Here is a 15,110-nt window from a genome sequence, read left to right as displayed (position 1 = left end):
TTCTAGTCAAGTTTCCACTCTCTCAAGGACCACTCAGCTTCAGGTTTTCATCTGAAAATATTGACAGTAACTGTATCTTCCTGAAGTCTGTCCCAATCATTGAGGAAAATTATTGAGTACAATCTCTGGTTTGGCTAGACTACATTACAATTTCCTGAAAATGACCTCTGGTTCTTAAATTAGGACCAACAACAGGAAACAGTGCTGGGACAACATTGACTTTCATTGGTTTGTAAGTTTGAATGATATCACCTCTTTTTGTCCTGTATAGACAAGTGTAGGGGTTCTCCAAAGTATTAGGAAATCAGAGAGAAGGAATATGTATAACAAGTTTGAAATACTCAATTTTTCCAAACAGAAATCACATCATCTTAGTTTCTGCAGTCCACAAAATGCAATGTCTGCAAGCTGCCTAGCAATTCATTATCCTCATGGCATTAATCAAAACAGTGAATTACACTGTTTCAAAGCCAACCTCACGGTTTTGTAAATCAGTAATTTTGTCAAATGAATAATGCTTTTGGAAGCCTTACCAAATCATGACTGACAATCAATTACTAATGCCAATTCATGGAGATAAGTTAATTAAAACAAGGGAAAAGTAGTCAAATTTTCAGTTAATGTTTGTCATAGTTTTTCTCAAATTATGCTATAGCCTAGGCCAGCTTTGCTTAAAAATTGTATCATAAGCTTCATGTCTGTGATTGATTGCTCCTAGTCAACACAGATATTCCATAGTTTAGGTAAATTTTGGCAATTTTGTATGGCAATAGAGGTAGGGTTTGATTAGGTCTAAAAGTTTTTTCTTTTTATTAACAATTGTCTGTACCAGTGAGAGTGAGTTTGTGGTTATAAGAGTTTCTTGGCAAGGACTGTTAAGAGAGGCAAAATCTGAGCCACTTATCCACTTAGCCTATTGTCTGGCATTTTAAAACCCCCAGTAACAAATAATTTACCAGATTAAATATTAGAAATATCTGCTCACTTAAATCGCACTTGCTAGTGATATGAAAAAATCCTGTGTATGCCAGTTAGTGATTATGGGGCTGTGGGACATCTTCTGCGTCTCATTGACTGATTCATGGTTTTGTCTCCCAGTCCTTGTTGAGACTTGATTTGAAGCTATTGATTGCTGTAGATCCCACTGTCATCTTGTTTAGGCCATTCCACAGACTTATGATTCAATTGTAAAAGAAATTTTTTCTTTTTCCTGTCTTGGCATGCTTGCAGAACAGCTTTGCTGAATGACCTCTGGTACTTGACAACTGGGCAGGTTGAAACATATCTTTGTTGTCAGACTGTAGCAATTTATAGGTCATTACCATATTGCCTCTGTGTTGATGATATGTCAGAGTTGGTAGCTTGAGGCTCTATAGTTAACATCCACACTCTTTATCTTTGAGGCCCTTTGCATATTTAGTCGCCCGTCCTTGAACAGATTGGAAAGCCATCTGTTCTGTTTTATTAATTGGCATGGCGATGCACATTGCATACTCCAATCTAGGTCTTACCAGGCTTTCATAGAGTTTAGTCGCTATTGCTGGGGATCTACTAGTGATTGTATGCTTGATGATATCAAGAGTCTGGTTAGCCCCTGTTACTGCAGCATGGGTGTGACAGTTGAATTTGAGGTTTTCATCCACAACAACCCCCCAGATCTCTATCTGAGGTACTCTCGAAAATCAGTTGTCTCTCACCAGAATTGGATAATATTGAATATTGACATCATGGGTTATTTCCTCCAAAATGGAGAACCTTGCACTTTTCAACATTAAATTTGAGTCTCCATATATTGGCCCATTTGTAAAAGCAATCTAGGTCTGGCGTTAGTGGGGCTACACCCTGTTGTGTGTCAGTGGGACCAATAAGTTTCAAGTCATCAGCATATAGGCTAAGTTTATTACTCACGGTTGTTGGAGCGTCGTTAATGTAGATATTGAAAAGTGTAAGTCCCAAAACACTTCCTTGAGGCGCCCCACTCAAGACCTCTGCTATTTCAGAATAGAAAGCTCTACCACCTTCGCCAAAACTTTGACCGGCTGCTTCCCTCTCTTCAAGAAAGACATAATCCAGTTCACTACCAATGGCTTTCAGTTTCAACTGGAGCCTTAGATGACAGACTTTATTGAAGGCTTTAGAAAAGTCTGGTAGAACCATATCAACTGGGAGACTTTGGTCAAGGAGCTCAGTTATGCAATTGTATGAGTCAATCAGATTTGTTTCAATTGATCTAGCTGATTGGAATCTGTGTTCGTGCTTTGATAGAAAGTTATTTGTGGCCAAATGTTTGAGAGCAGCAGCATTTACAATGCCTTCTATGATTTTCTTAACAGCAGAGGTAATACTGATTGGCCAATAGTTGGGAGCCCTATCTATTTGTTGGGTAATGTTGGCTTGTTGTAGGTTTGCTATATGGGGTTGCAACTATGCCAGACATTAAGTTATGGTCAGGTCCTTTATTTTAGAGGGTATGGTGGCTATTGTTTGCATTGGAGTGCTCATTGATGGGCTGAAGTTGAGATAGCTGAGGGTGGGACAGAAAATAATAATAACTGAATTTGATCATTGTATGGGATATGGAACCAGGGGTTGGGTTCATTTCCTTAGGATTAATAATTCATGGAGAAGGTGACATCCAGGTATGGGAAAAGTTCCAATGCAGCCAGTTGCAGAATTCAACAGTATAGCAAAAGCTGCCAAATCAACCAACAAATTTCAAATCTGCCAACAAATTTCAAAATCTGACAACAAATTTCACTAGGCCATGAAAACTATCAAGTAGCATTGCTACTATGCTACCCCACTTTTTCCACGGCAGGTGACTTCTTGGCTAGCCTAGCAAGCTCTATTGCAGGTATTTATATTTTCTTGATGGGCCATTCTCATAACTTTGTCATGTTGTGCATATTTTGGGCATAGTGTATGATCTTTGGACTGATGTTTACCATCATATTTTGTAAATTAACAATTGCAGTGAATTTTATTCCAGAAGAAAATGAGTTGTTGCTATGACAGTTATGACACTTAAGTCAGAGGTAGAACAGTTCCTAGTTGTGTGTCCAAGTTTCGAAAAAATTGAGTCTTCCACAATTCAGGTAATTATTCAATATCATTCTATAACAGAGATATTACCAATTCTATTTTAGTTAATGGAGTTGCATGCATCTTTTCTGTCTTGGAACACAACAATCTAAGAGCCATTTTTGTTTATGCTCACAGTGAAACTACATATAAAAAGTTTAAAGAGGTTCATTCTTATCTTAACAATATCTTTAGGAGCAAAAGCTTGCTCCTTCATAGTTGGAGTGAAAAGGATAATGAGTTTGTTCCTAATTTCAATAGCTTGGATTGTGCAAGGTTTCCAATTATTTCAGGGGGACTAGCGGAGGTTTTTTTTTGCGTTTCTACTTTCTTTCAATTGTCTGGAAATCATTAGTCCACTGGGCATCAGCATGAAAATTTTGGGACTCCGGGACAGGTATCATGGTATCAGGCTGTTATCATCAGGGATTGGAGATACAGCAATAGAGATCTCAGTATCTGTATGCTGATTGGTTTGCTGGGAATTGCCTTCCCTAAGGGTCTGGAAGAGCTATGATACATAATGTAAAAAAATTCGAAAAAAAAGAGTCCAACACAATAAACTTAATGGAAAAAACAATAAAAATGCTCTGCCAAAAAGGGTTTCTGTAGCTTTATCTCTCTTAGATCAGAAATAAAATGATATTGACAATGTATATGTAATCAGAACATCAGGGTAGTTGTTCAAATCTTATAATACATGAGCTTTAACTCTGCTGGAAAAAGCTGCATTTCAAGACTCCCTTAAAAAGGTCATAGACTCTAATGACTTTGTGGAAGCATGGGTTTGCTCAAAATACAATTGAAGACTTAGGAGGAAAAATAATAGCAGACAAGGCATCAAGGGAGGTCATGCTGATTCTGGTCAGACCCAACATGAGGAAGTATGTCCCTAATTTCGGATTATTTTGGTGAAAGAAACATGTGGAGTAGAGAAGTAACAGTTGTTTGCTGTACTTTGTAATGAAAATTAAAGAATTTAAGTGGGATTAAAAAAATAATGGAGAAAAATAAGGAATTTCTGCACCAGTTGCAAAATCACCAACTTTAACTTTTTGTCTATCAATGACATGTATACTGCATGAATGATAATTGGTGCTCAAAATTGGTAATAATAAAAGGGAGCTATGATTTATGGCCAATTTAGTAGCAATTTGTAATTAAATGTGTAATGTTTACACCAAAACTTCTTTTTTATTTCGGGTGTTGTCTGTAATTTGATTTTAATGGTCAATTATAGGAGTTCCTGATGAATGAGTATGAATTACCTATTATGTAGCATAAGCAATTAGTTTCAGTAGGCCCAATGATATCTAAGGACTATTGGGTAATGTCAAATTTGGCTTGTTGTTTAATGTGTTCCTGGGGGTGTTGGCTTCAAAGTGGACTTGCCAGGGACTCTATTCATTCTTGAACTCAGATTACTTGCTCAAACAGTTTGTTTTATTGGCTCTTTTCTGATAAAATATTGCTGTGACTTGGGTGTGTTTTGACTAAAATATGACAGTTCTTCTGCAATATATACATGATTTTGTATAATATGGTACAATAGCTCATCTCTCAAGAAATAATTTTACCTACATTTTGTCCTTTTCTTTAATGACTAATGTCATTTTCCCTTTATAGTAGATGAAGTTGTCTGTCTGTTATTTCTTTATTTTTTTTTATTGCATTATTTTACAATACACACTTTGAGCCATTTTAATAATTTTTTCTCAAATTTTTCAGAATACGAGGCTGGTTTTATTCGATTATTGGATAAAATTACAAATGATACAAAAGTAGAAGTTAACGAAACTGGTACTGCAATTTATTTTCAACCTGGACTATTGGTTGGAGGTCCCATCGAACATGATTGTTCCTGCCAGCGAGGGATTGGCTATTATCTCGAATCTGTTATGCAACTTGCCCCCTTTTGCAAGAAGCCCTTGAAGATAGTGCTCAGAGGAATGACAAATGATCAAGTAACGACATTTTTAACATTATAAAAGTACAAATGAGAAAATATATAGCTAAAACTGAACTCCTTTTACGTTTATCACTGAAGCAAAGGAGGCTATGTGAAACCCTAACATCAAGGTCTTTACATTTTTTTTTCAGAGAATTTTAGATTTTTAATAAATTTTAAGTCATCCAGTTTTCTTCTTTTTATCAGCCATATTAAGGATATTCAGAGTTTGTGGTTCTGGATGGTGCTGTTCTCATAGTTGCACATAGCTCTAACGATTAATAGTGAGGAGGGTTAATTATTTATTTATTAGCAAAATATGTAGGGCTAAACATGAGAAACTGAATTCGTAGGCAATATCTTTTACAGGAAAGGGGCTATTTAGACAAGGATGACCAAAAGGAGGCTAACATAATGTTTAGCCCCCCCCCCCGCCGCCCTGCAAGACCAACAATTAACAAAAAATGCAAAGTTATGTAGAAATTTGAAAAAAGTATGATGCTTTTTCTTGGGTAAAGAAGCCCCCCTTTTTTCAAACCCCCTGGAATGATTTTGCAATCTAGCCAGTCTTCAGAAAAAATTTCTGCTTTATTTGTTGTCTTCACGTTTACAAACTGCAAGTTTAAGATTGGCAAAAGGTAATTTTTATGCTAGGAAAACTGTAGTAAATTTTTATGATAAGTAGTGTTACTAATATTTTACAAGGTATCTTAAATAATTTGCACGGCATTCTGCGCAAACCAGGCTAGTTAGCAGCCAATCAAATAAGGCATGGAACATCGCAATTCTTTTCTTAGTATTGTATTATGTTCTTGTGTTCGTTTAAATAGATTAGCTGGGCAAAATTAAACCTATACACTAAGTATCATGTTAATGTTACTTTCCCATCTTACTACAATTAGGCTTACTTTGGGGATGAAGGTAATGTTTTTAACTGTTGGTCATGTTGTGAGATTTGTATAAACTAATTTTGGAAAAATAGTGTAAAATAGCCATTATTATTATCAACAAAGGTTGTTGAAGCTTTTAATAAGATATATGTTATTTCCTTTTAAATATTTAATGTAAGAAATGTACTATGCTCATAGTAAGGTAAAGTGTAAGCTTATTCCTGATAATTGTACTAATACTAATAGTTATTTTCCACAAGGTTCACCCTTCAGTCAATGCATTAAAGTGTGGCTTCTTTCCGATCCTGCGGCGGTTTGTTGTTGACGATGAAGGACTAGACATGAAAATAAATCGACGCAGTGCTCCTCCATTTGGTGGAGGAGAAGTCTTCTTTTCCTGCCCCGTGAGGAAACAACTGAGGCCGCTTCAGGTAATAGATTAAAGTGATCGACAAATTCTTGAAGAATTTAAAAAAGAAGGCGGAAGACGGGTCATTGGGCTCTCTGAAATTGTCAACATTTCCATGATTTTCCCATTAGTTCCTATATAATTTACCCCCTCTAAAAAATAAGAACCCCTTGAAAAGGATTACCGTTCACGTGCCCACCTCCAGCCATACTTAATTTTCCAACTACTGATGGTTGCGTATTTTTGAAACTTGGATTAATGCTTTGCCAATGAAAGTTTCAAAGAGAGGTTTTGAAGCAACTGAAACTGACTGTAACCAAGTGGAACCACAAGTAATTTCAGGTTTAAATACTACAGTATAAAACACTAGCACATTAGGTAATTGCGGAATTGTGTAAGAAGGGTCTAGCTACATTTATAGAAAGATGCTTTGACCCCTTTATTCTTGTTTTGCAATATTAACTGAAAATTTCATTGATGTGTAATTTCTTCATTCATTATTTCATCGTTCTAAGTATAATTTCTTGAGATGGCATCAGTAGCTAGAGGGCGAGAAAGGGTCAAACCATAAAATAAAATGCAAAATGGAAGGGTAAAATAGTAGGGTGCCTCGTCTGGATTTGCTTGCGCCCCTAGGAATTCCCATAGTATTCTATCGCGCCTCTACACCTTTTCAAAGAGAGTCAGAACTCCCTCACACAGTTTGACGAGATTACGTTCCTTGGCACCTTTTCAGAGCATGTACTTATGCAACGTGATTAAACATGCTTTTACAATCGGAATTCATTGATTGACATTTGCAAAAAAGGGGTAATTAGTGATTGGATAAAATTTTAACATGAAATCTCTGAATAAAATATTTTTGGAGCATGTACTTGACGATGGAGAAAAAATGGGTAAAGTGATTAGCAATTACGAACGGGGATTCCCCCACTGGTTCCTGGCACTAGGCTACGCATATCAAGTTGAAAATTTGACAGAATGAGGTATTTGAGATGGAACTTGAACTAAATCAAAATACACTATGTGCACGCAGATTTTCAAAATGGCATATCTCTAAAAGGGATTTCTGTACTAAGTTGGAACTTTCAGAGAGTTCTTAAAGGGAAAGTCAATTCACCAAATGGAAATATGTGCACGCTCAGGCCTGTAAAAAGGCAAAAATGGGTGAACTACATTAGTTTATAAGACAGATCGTGAAAATCCCAAGGTTTTGTGTACCAAGAATGGACCGGAGGTAGCAATGAGGTATTTGAGGTGGAACTTGAACTAAATCAAAATACACTATGTGCACGCAGATTTTCAAAATGGCATATCTCAAAAAGGGATTTGTGTATTGAGTTGGAATTTTCAGAGAGTGCTTAAAGGGAAAGTCAATTCACCAAAAGGAAATATGTGCACGCTCAGGCCTGTAAAAAGGCAAAAATAGGTGAACTACATTAGTTTATAAGACGGATCGTGAAAATCCCAAGGTTTTGTGTAACAAAAATGGACCGGAGGTAGCAATGAGGTATTTGAGGTGGAACTTGAACTAAATCAAAATACACTATGTGCACGCAGATTTTAGAAATGGCATATCTCAAAAAGTGATTTGTGTATTGAGTTGGAATTTTCAGAAATTGCTTAAACGGAAAGTCAATTCACCAAAATGAAATATGTGCACACTCAGGCCTGTAAAAAGGCAAAAATGGGTGAAATACATTAGTTTATGAGACGGATCGTGAAAATCCCAAGGTTTTTTGTACCAAGAATGGACCGGAGGTAGCAATGAGGTATTTGACTTGGAACTTGAACTAAATGAAAAATACACTATGTGCACGCAGATTTTCAAAATGGCATATCTCAAAAAGGGATTTGTGTATTAAGTTGGAACTTTCAGAAAGTGCTTAAAGGGAAAGTCAATTCACCAAAAGGAAATATGTGCACGCTCAGGCCTGTAAAAAGGCAAAAATGGGTGAAATACATTGGTTCATAAGACGGATCGCGAACATCCCAAGGTTTTGTGTACCTTGTGTACCAATGTCTTTGTGAAATAAAGAACTGAAGTGGAAGATTTTTATTTTCTCAGATGAAATTAGAATTGAATTGTGCTCTTTGGTAAAATTCAGAAGAGAACTTGAATTTTTCTTCACTTCGTTGAGAAAATTTCAAATTGAACTAGAACTTTTTATCTTCCGGGAAAATATTCACAAGTATGGTATTACTTTTTCTATCTTCCACCGAAAAATTTAGAATTGAACTTTAAATTTCTTTATGTCTTTGTGAAATAAAGAACTTAAGTGGAAGATTTTTATTTTCTCTGGATAAATTAGAATTGAATTGTGTTCTTTGGTAAAATTCCGAAGAGAACTTGAACTTTTTTATCTTCTGTGAAAAATTTGGAACTGTATTTTAAATTTTTCATCTCTTCGAGACAGATCTGAACTAAAGTGGAAAATTTTATTATATTTGGAAAAATAGAAATGATCAATGACTAATTTCTTTTTCATTGAGAAAATTCGGAAGAGAACTTGAACTTTCCTTGACTTCTTTGAGAAAATTTTAAATTGAACTGGAACTTTTTATCTTCCATGAAAATATTCACAGGTATGTTATTACTTTTTCTATCTTCCACCAAAAAATTTAGAATTGAACTTTAAATTTCTTTATGTCTTTGGGGAACTTAAAACTGAAGTGGAAGATTTTTATTTTCTCTGGAGAAATTAGAATTGAATTGTGTTCTTTGGTAAAATTCAGTGGAAGACTTGAACTTTTCTTCACTTCGTTGAGAAAATTTTAAATTAAACTAGAACTTTTTATCTTCCGTGAAAATATTCACAAGTATCTTCATGAAAATATTCAGAAGTATGGTATTACTTTTTCTATGTTCCACCAACAAATTTAGAATTGAACTTTACATTTCTTTGTCTTTGTGAAATAAAGAACTGAAGTGGAAGATTTTTATTTTCTCTGGAGAAATTAGAATTGAATTGTCTTCTTTGCTAAAATTTAGAAGAGAACTTGAACTTTACGATCTTCTATGAAAAATTTGGAACAGTATTTTTAATTGTTACATCCCTTCGAGAAAATTCTGAACCGAAGTTGAAAATGTTTATATAATTTGGAAAAATAGAATTGATTAAAAAATAATTTCTTTCTCATTGAGAAAATTTATAAGAGAACTTGAACTTTTCTTCACTTCATTGAGAAAATTTAAAATTTAAATAGAACTGCTTATCTTTCGAGAAAATATTCACAGCTATGATATAGCTTTTTCTATCTACTATGGAAAAATTTAGAATTTGTAAAATTGGTTTAAGAAGCATATTAAGAAAAGAACTTGTTCTGAAAAGATATAATGAAACCTTTTGAAAAGTATTGCTTGATCTTGGGGTGTGCAAAAAAGTGGTAAAGTAAAGTTGTGGTGAAAAAGATAACTACTTCAACTTGTAAAATTGGTTTATGAAGGACATTAAGAAAGAAACTTATTCTGAAAAGATATAATAAAGTCTTTTGGAAAGCATTGCTTGATGTTTGGATGTGCAAAAAAGTCGTAAAGTAAAGTTGTGGGGAAAAGATAAGTACTTCAACTTGTAAAATGGGTTTAGGAAGAAAATTACGTAAAGAGCTTGATCTGAAAAGATATAATAAAGCCTTTTGAAAAGTATTGCTTGATGTTGGGGTATTCGAAAAGCCTTGTAGTAAAGTTGTGGGGGAAAAGATGAGTACTTCAACTTGTAAAATTGGTTTAGGAAGGACATTACGTAAAGAACTTGTTTTGAAAAGATATAATAAAGTCTTTGAAAAGTATTGCCTGGTGTTGAAGCATTCAAAAACCTGTAAAGTAAAGTTGTGGGTGAAAAGGATGGATACTTCAACTTGTAAAATGGGTTTAGTAAGGACATTAAGAAAAGAACATGTTCTGAAATGCCATTTGAAAAGTATTGCTTGGTGTTGGCGCATTCAAAAAGCTGTAAAGTAAAGTTGTGGGTGAAAAGGATGGAAACTTCAACTTGTAAAATGGGTTTAGGAAGGACATTAAAAAAATAACTTGTTCTGAAATGCCTTTTGAAAAGTATTGCTTGGTGTTGGAGCATTCAAAAGCTGTAAAGTATAGTTGTGTGTAAAAGGATGGGTACTTCAACTTGTAAAATGGGTTTAAGATGGACATTATGAAAAGAACTTGCTCTGAAATGCCTTTTGAAAAGTATTGCTTAGTGTTGAGGTATCTAAAAAGCTATAAAGTAAAGTTGTGGTGAAATGGATGGGTTCTTCAATTTGTAAAATAGGTTTAGGAGGTGTTGGAGCATTCAAAAAAGCTCTAAAGTAAAGTTGTGGGTGAAAAGGATAGGTACTTCAACTTGTAAAATGGGTTTAGGAATAACATTAAAGAACTTGTTCTGAAATGCCTTTGAAAAGTATTGCTTGGTGTTGGAGTATTCAAAAAGCAGTGTTGTAAAGTTGTGGGTGAAAAGTACGGGTACTTCAACTTGTAAAATGGGTTTAGGAAGGACATTAAGAAAGGAACTTGTTCTAAAATGCATTTTGAAAAGTATTGCTTGGTGTTGTGCATTCAAAAAGCTGTAAAGTAATGTTGTGGGTGAAAAGGATGGGTACTTCAACTTGTGAAATGGGGTTTAGGATGGACATTATGAAAAGAACTTGTTCTGAAATGCCCTTTGAAAAGTATTGTTTGGTGTTGGAGCATTCAAAAAGCTGTAAAGTAAAGTTGTGTATAAAAAGGATGGGTACTTCAATTTATAAAATGGGGTTTAAGAGGGACATTAAGAGAAGAACTTGTTCTGAAATGCCAATTGAAAAGTATTGCTTGGTGTTGGGACACTCAAAAAGCTGTAAAGTAAAGTTGTGGGTGAAAAGGATGGGTACTTCAACTTGTAAAATGGGTTTAGGAATGACATTAAGAAAATAACTTGTTATGAAATGCCCTTTGAAAAGTATTGCTTGGTGTTGGAGCATTCGAAAAGGCAGTATAGTAAAGTTGCGGGTGAAAAGGATGGGTACTTCAACTTGTAAAATGGGTTTAGGAAGGACATTATGAAAAGAAATTGTTCTGAAATGCATTTGAAAAGTATTGCTTGGTGTTGGAGCATTCAAAAAGCTGTAAAGTAAAGTTGTGTGTAAAAGGATGGGTACTTCAATTTGTAAAATGGGTTTAGGAGGGACATTAAGAAAGGAACTTATTGTGAAATGCATTGAAAAGTATTGCTTGGTGTGGGTGCACTCAAGAAGCAGTATAGTAAAGTTGTGGGTAAAAAGGATGGGTACTTCAACTTGTAAAATGGGTTTAGGATGGACATTATGAAAAGAACTTGCTCTGAAATGCCTTTTGAAAAGTATTGCTTAGTGTTGAGGTATCTAAAAAGCTATAAAGTAAAGTTGTGGTGAAATGGATGGGTTCTTCAATTTGTAAAATAGGTTTAGGAGTATTCAAAAAAGCTGTAAAGTAAAGCTGTGGGTGAAAAGGATAGGTACTTCAACTTGTAAAATGGGTTTCGGAATGACATTAAGAAAATAACTGGTTCTGAAATGCCTTTGAAAAGTATTGCCTGATGTTGGAGCATTCAAAAAGCTGTAAAGTAAAGTTGTGGGTGAAAAGGATGGGTACTTCAACTTTTAAAATGGGTTTAGGAAGGACATTAAGAAAAGAAATTGTTCTGAAATGCCTTTTGAAAAGTATTGTTTGTGTTGGGCATTCAAAAAGCTGTAAATTAATGTTGTGTGTGAAAAGGATGGGTACTTCAACTTGTGAAATGGGGTTTAGGATGGAAATTATGAAAAGAACTTGTTCTGAAATGCCCTTTGAAAAATATTGCTTGGTGTTGGAGCATTCAAAAAGCTGTAAAGTAAAGTTGTGTGTAAAAAGGATGGGTACTTCAATTTGTAAAATGGGGTTAGGAGGGACATTAAGAAAAGAACTTGTTCTGAAATGACTTTGAAAAGTATTGTTTGGTGTTGGAGCATTCAAATTTAATAATTTGAAAATAATTTGAAAAAGGGATTTGTGTATTAAGTTGGAACTTTCAGAGAGTGCTTAAACGGAAAGTCAATTCACCAAAAGGAAATATGTGCACACTCAGGCCTGTAAAAGGGCAAAAATTGGTGAAATACATTAGTTTATGAGACGGATCGTGAAAATCCCAAGGTTTTTTGTACCAAAAATGGACCGGAGGTAGCAATGAGGTATTCGAGGTGGAACTTGAACTAAATCAAAATACTCTATGTGCACGCAGATGTTAAAAATGGCATATCTCAAAAAGGGATTTGTGTATTAAGTTGGAACTTTCAGAGAGTGCTTAAAGGGAAAGTCAATTCACGAAAAGGAAATATGTGCACACTCAGGACTGTAAAAAGGCAAAAATAGGTGAAATACATTAGTTTATGAGACGGATCGTGAAAATCCCAAGGTTTTGTGTACCAAGAATGGACCGGAGGTAGCAATGAGGTATTCGAGGTGGAACTTGAACTAAATCAAAATGCACTATGTGCACGCAGATGTTCAAAATGGTATATCTCAAAAAGGATTTGTGTATTAAGTTGGAACTTTCAGAAATTGCTTAAACGGAAAGTCAATTCACCAAAATGAAATATGTGCACACTCAGGTCTGTAAAAGGGCAAAAATTGGTGAAATACATTAGTTTATGAGACGGATCGTGAAAATACCAAGGTTTTTTGTAACAAGAATGGACCGGAGGTAGCAATGAGGTATTTGACTTGGAACTTGAACTAAATGAAAAAAACACTATGTGCACGCAGATTTTCAAAATGGCATATCTCAAAAAGGGATTTGTGTATTAAGTTGGAACTTTCAGAGAGTGCTTAAAGGGAAAGTCAATTCACCAAAAAAAAATATGTGCACGCTCAGGCCTGTAAAAAGGTAAAACTAGGTGAACGACCTTATTTTATAAGACGAATCGTGAAAATCCTAAGGTTTTGTGCACACAGACTAAACCGGAGATAGTCTCCCATACATATGCGAATGGATATCATTAGACTATTTTAAAACGGGATTCGTTATTGAAGAAATGGGACGCTACAATCAGAATTCTTTGATTGGCATTTGCAAAAAATGGGTAATGAATTTGTGAACTGGAGTGTAGGTTTAACATCACCAGGCACGTGCAAGGGAAGTTTTTGTTGGTGGCGGGGGGCTTAAAAAGGCAAAAATGGGTGAACTACATTAGTTTATAAGACGGATCGTGAAAATACCAAGGTTTTGTGTACCAAGAATGGACCGGAGGTAGCCTCCCCTACACACACGAATGGATATCGCTAGAATATTTTAAGACTGGCTTTGTTATTTAAAAAATTGGATGCTACACTCAGAATTGTTTGATCGGTATTTGCCAAAAAAAAGAGGTAATGAATTTACGAGTTGGAGTGTTGGTTTGACATCACCAGGCATGTGCGAGGAAAATATTTTGTTGGTGGGGGTCTTAAAAAGTTAACAATGGGTGAACTACATTAGTTTATAAGACGGATCGTGAAAATCCCAAGGTTTTGTGTACCAAGAATGGACCGGAAAAAACTTCAACCATGCCCAGCCCCCCGCGATCAGAAATTAAATTATAAAAAAGTTTCTTCAACTGAAAGTAAGGAGCAACATCAAAACTTAAACGGGCAGAAATAGAGGCTGTTTCCAAAGATTTAGGATTCATTAACTTTAATGTTGCCAGTCAAAAGCTATGAGCTTGAGAAAATTGCTTGATTATCGATAAATGGAGAAACACCCTCCAAAAGTCGACAGGAATGGGATTGTCTTGAGGGGGGAATTTTCCATGGAAGAGGGGGAGGGTATTTTTACGTGAAAACAACTTCAACAGTGCCCAGCCCCCCGCGATCAGAAATTAATTTATAAAAAAAGTTTCTTCAACTGAAAGTAAGGAGCAACATCAAAACTTAAACGGGCAGAAATAGAGGCTGTTTCCAAAGATTTAGGATTCATTAACTTTAGTGTTGCCAGTCAAAAGCTATAAGTTTGAGAAAATTGCCTGATTATCGGAAAATGAAGAAACACCCTCCAAAAGTCGACAGGAATTGGATTGTCTTGAGGGGGAATTTTCCATGGAAGAGGGGGAGGGTATTTTTACGTGAAAACAACTTCAACCGTGCCCAGCTCCCCGCGATCAGAAATTACATTATAAAAAAGACTCTTCAACTGAAAGTAAGGAGCAACATCAAAACTTAAATGGGCAGAACTAGAGGCTGTTTCCAAAGATTTAGGATTGATTAAATTTAATGTTACCTGTCAAAAGCTATGAGTTTGACAAAATTGCCTGATTATCGAAAAATGAAGAAACACCCTCCAAAAGTTGACAGTCTGGGATTGTCTTGCGGGCGGAATTGTCCCTGGACGAGGGAGAGGTTATTTTTACCTGGAAACAACTACAACTTTACCAGGGCTCCCGCATTTTTAAAAAGAAATTGATGAAAAGTGTGTTTTTTGGGGGGGGATGGGTATACGTGTCTAATAGATGTTTGTTGACTGACACCTATTAAAATAAATTATTTCCGTAAAATCGGAGCTCATGAGGGTTTTGACCGTAAACTCTAGTTTGTTTTTTTTGTAAGAAAATTATGGAAAATACAATTCTCTGGTACAGGTGTGAAACTTAAGTATATTTTTGGATTGAAAAATAAAATTATATCGGTAAAATATGAGCTAATAATTCAATATTTTTTTTCATAAAAACAAACTTTTTTTTTAAACTTCGAAATTTTTCAACTTTATTTATTTTTTTCTTTTTGTACATACCTTTAAATGTCAAAATATGCTTACGGTTC

At 35.2% G+C, this 15,110-nt stretch overlaps 1 protein-coding gene across 1 annotated transcript; it reads left to right on the top strand.

Moving 5' to 3' along the window:
• The first annotated feature begins 2,283 nt into the window (after positions 1–2,283).
• LOC148940323 (RNA 3'-terminal phosphate cyclase-like protein) lies at positions 2,284–6,362 on the top strand. Its single transcript, XM_089106135.1, has 3 exons — positions 2,284–2,338; positions 4,810–5,045; positions 6,180–6,362. The coding sequence occupies exons 1-3, from the start codon at positions 2,284–2,286 to the stop codon at positions 6,360–6,362; spliced, it is 474 nt and encodes a 157-aa protein (XP_088962261.1).
• The last annotated feature ends 8,748 nt before the right edge of the window (positions 6,363–15,110 follow it).

This window comes from Artemia sp. Qi Xiang Cuo, chromosome 20, assembly GCF_049724085.1.
Source record: "Artemia sp. Qi Xiang Cuo chromosome 20, ASM4972408v1, whole genome shotgun sequence".
Lineage (NCBI taxonomy): Eukaryota > Metazoa > Arthropoda > Branchiopoda > Anostraca > Artemiidae > Artemia > Artemia sp. Qi Xiang Cuo.
This window is presented reverse-complemented; position numbering and strand designations above follow the sequence as displayed.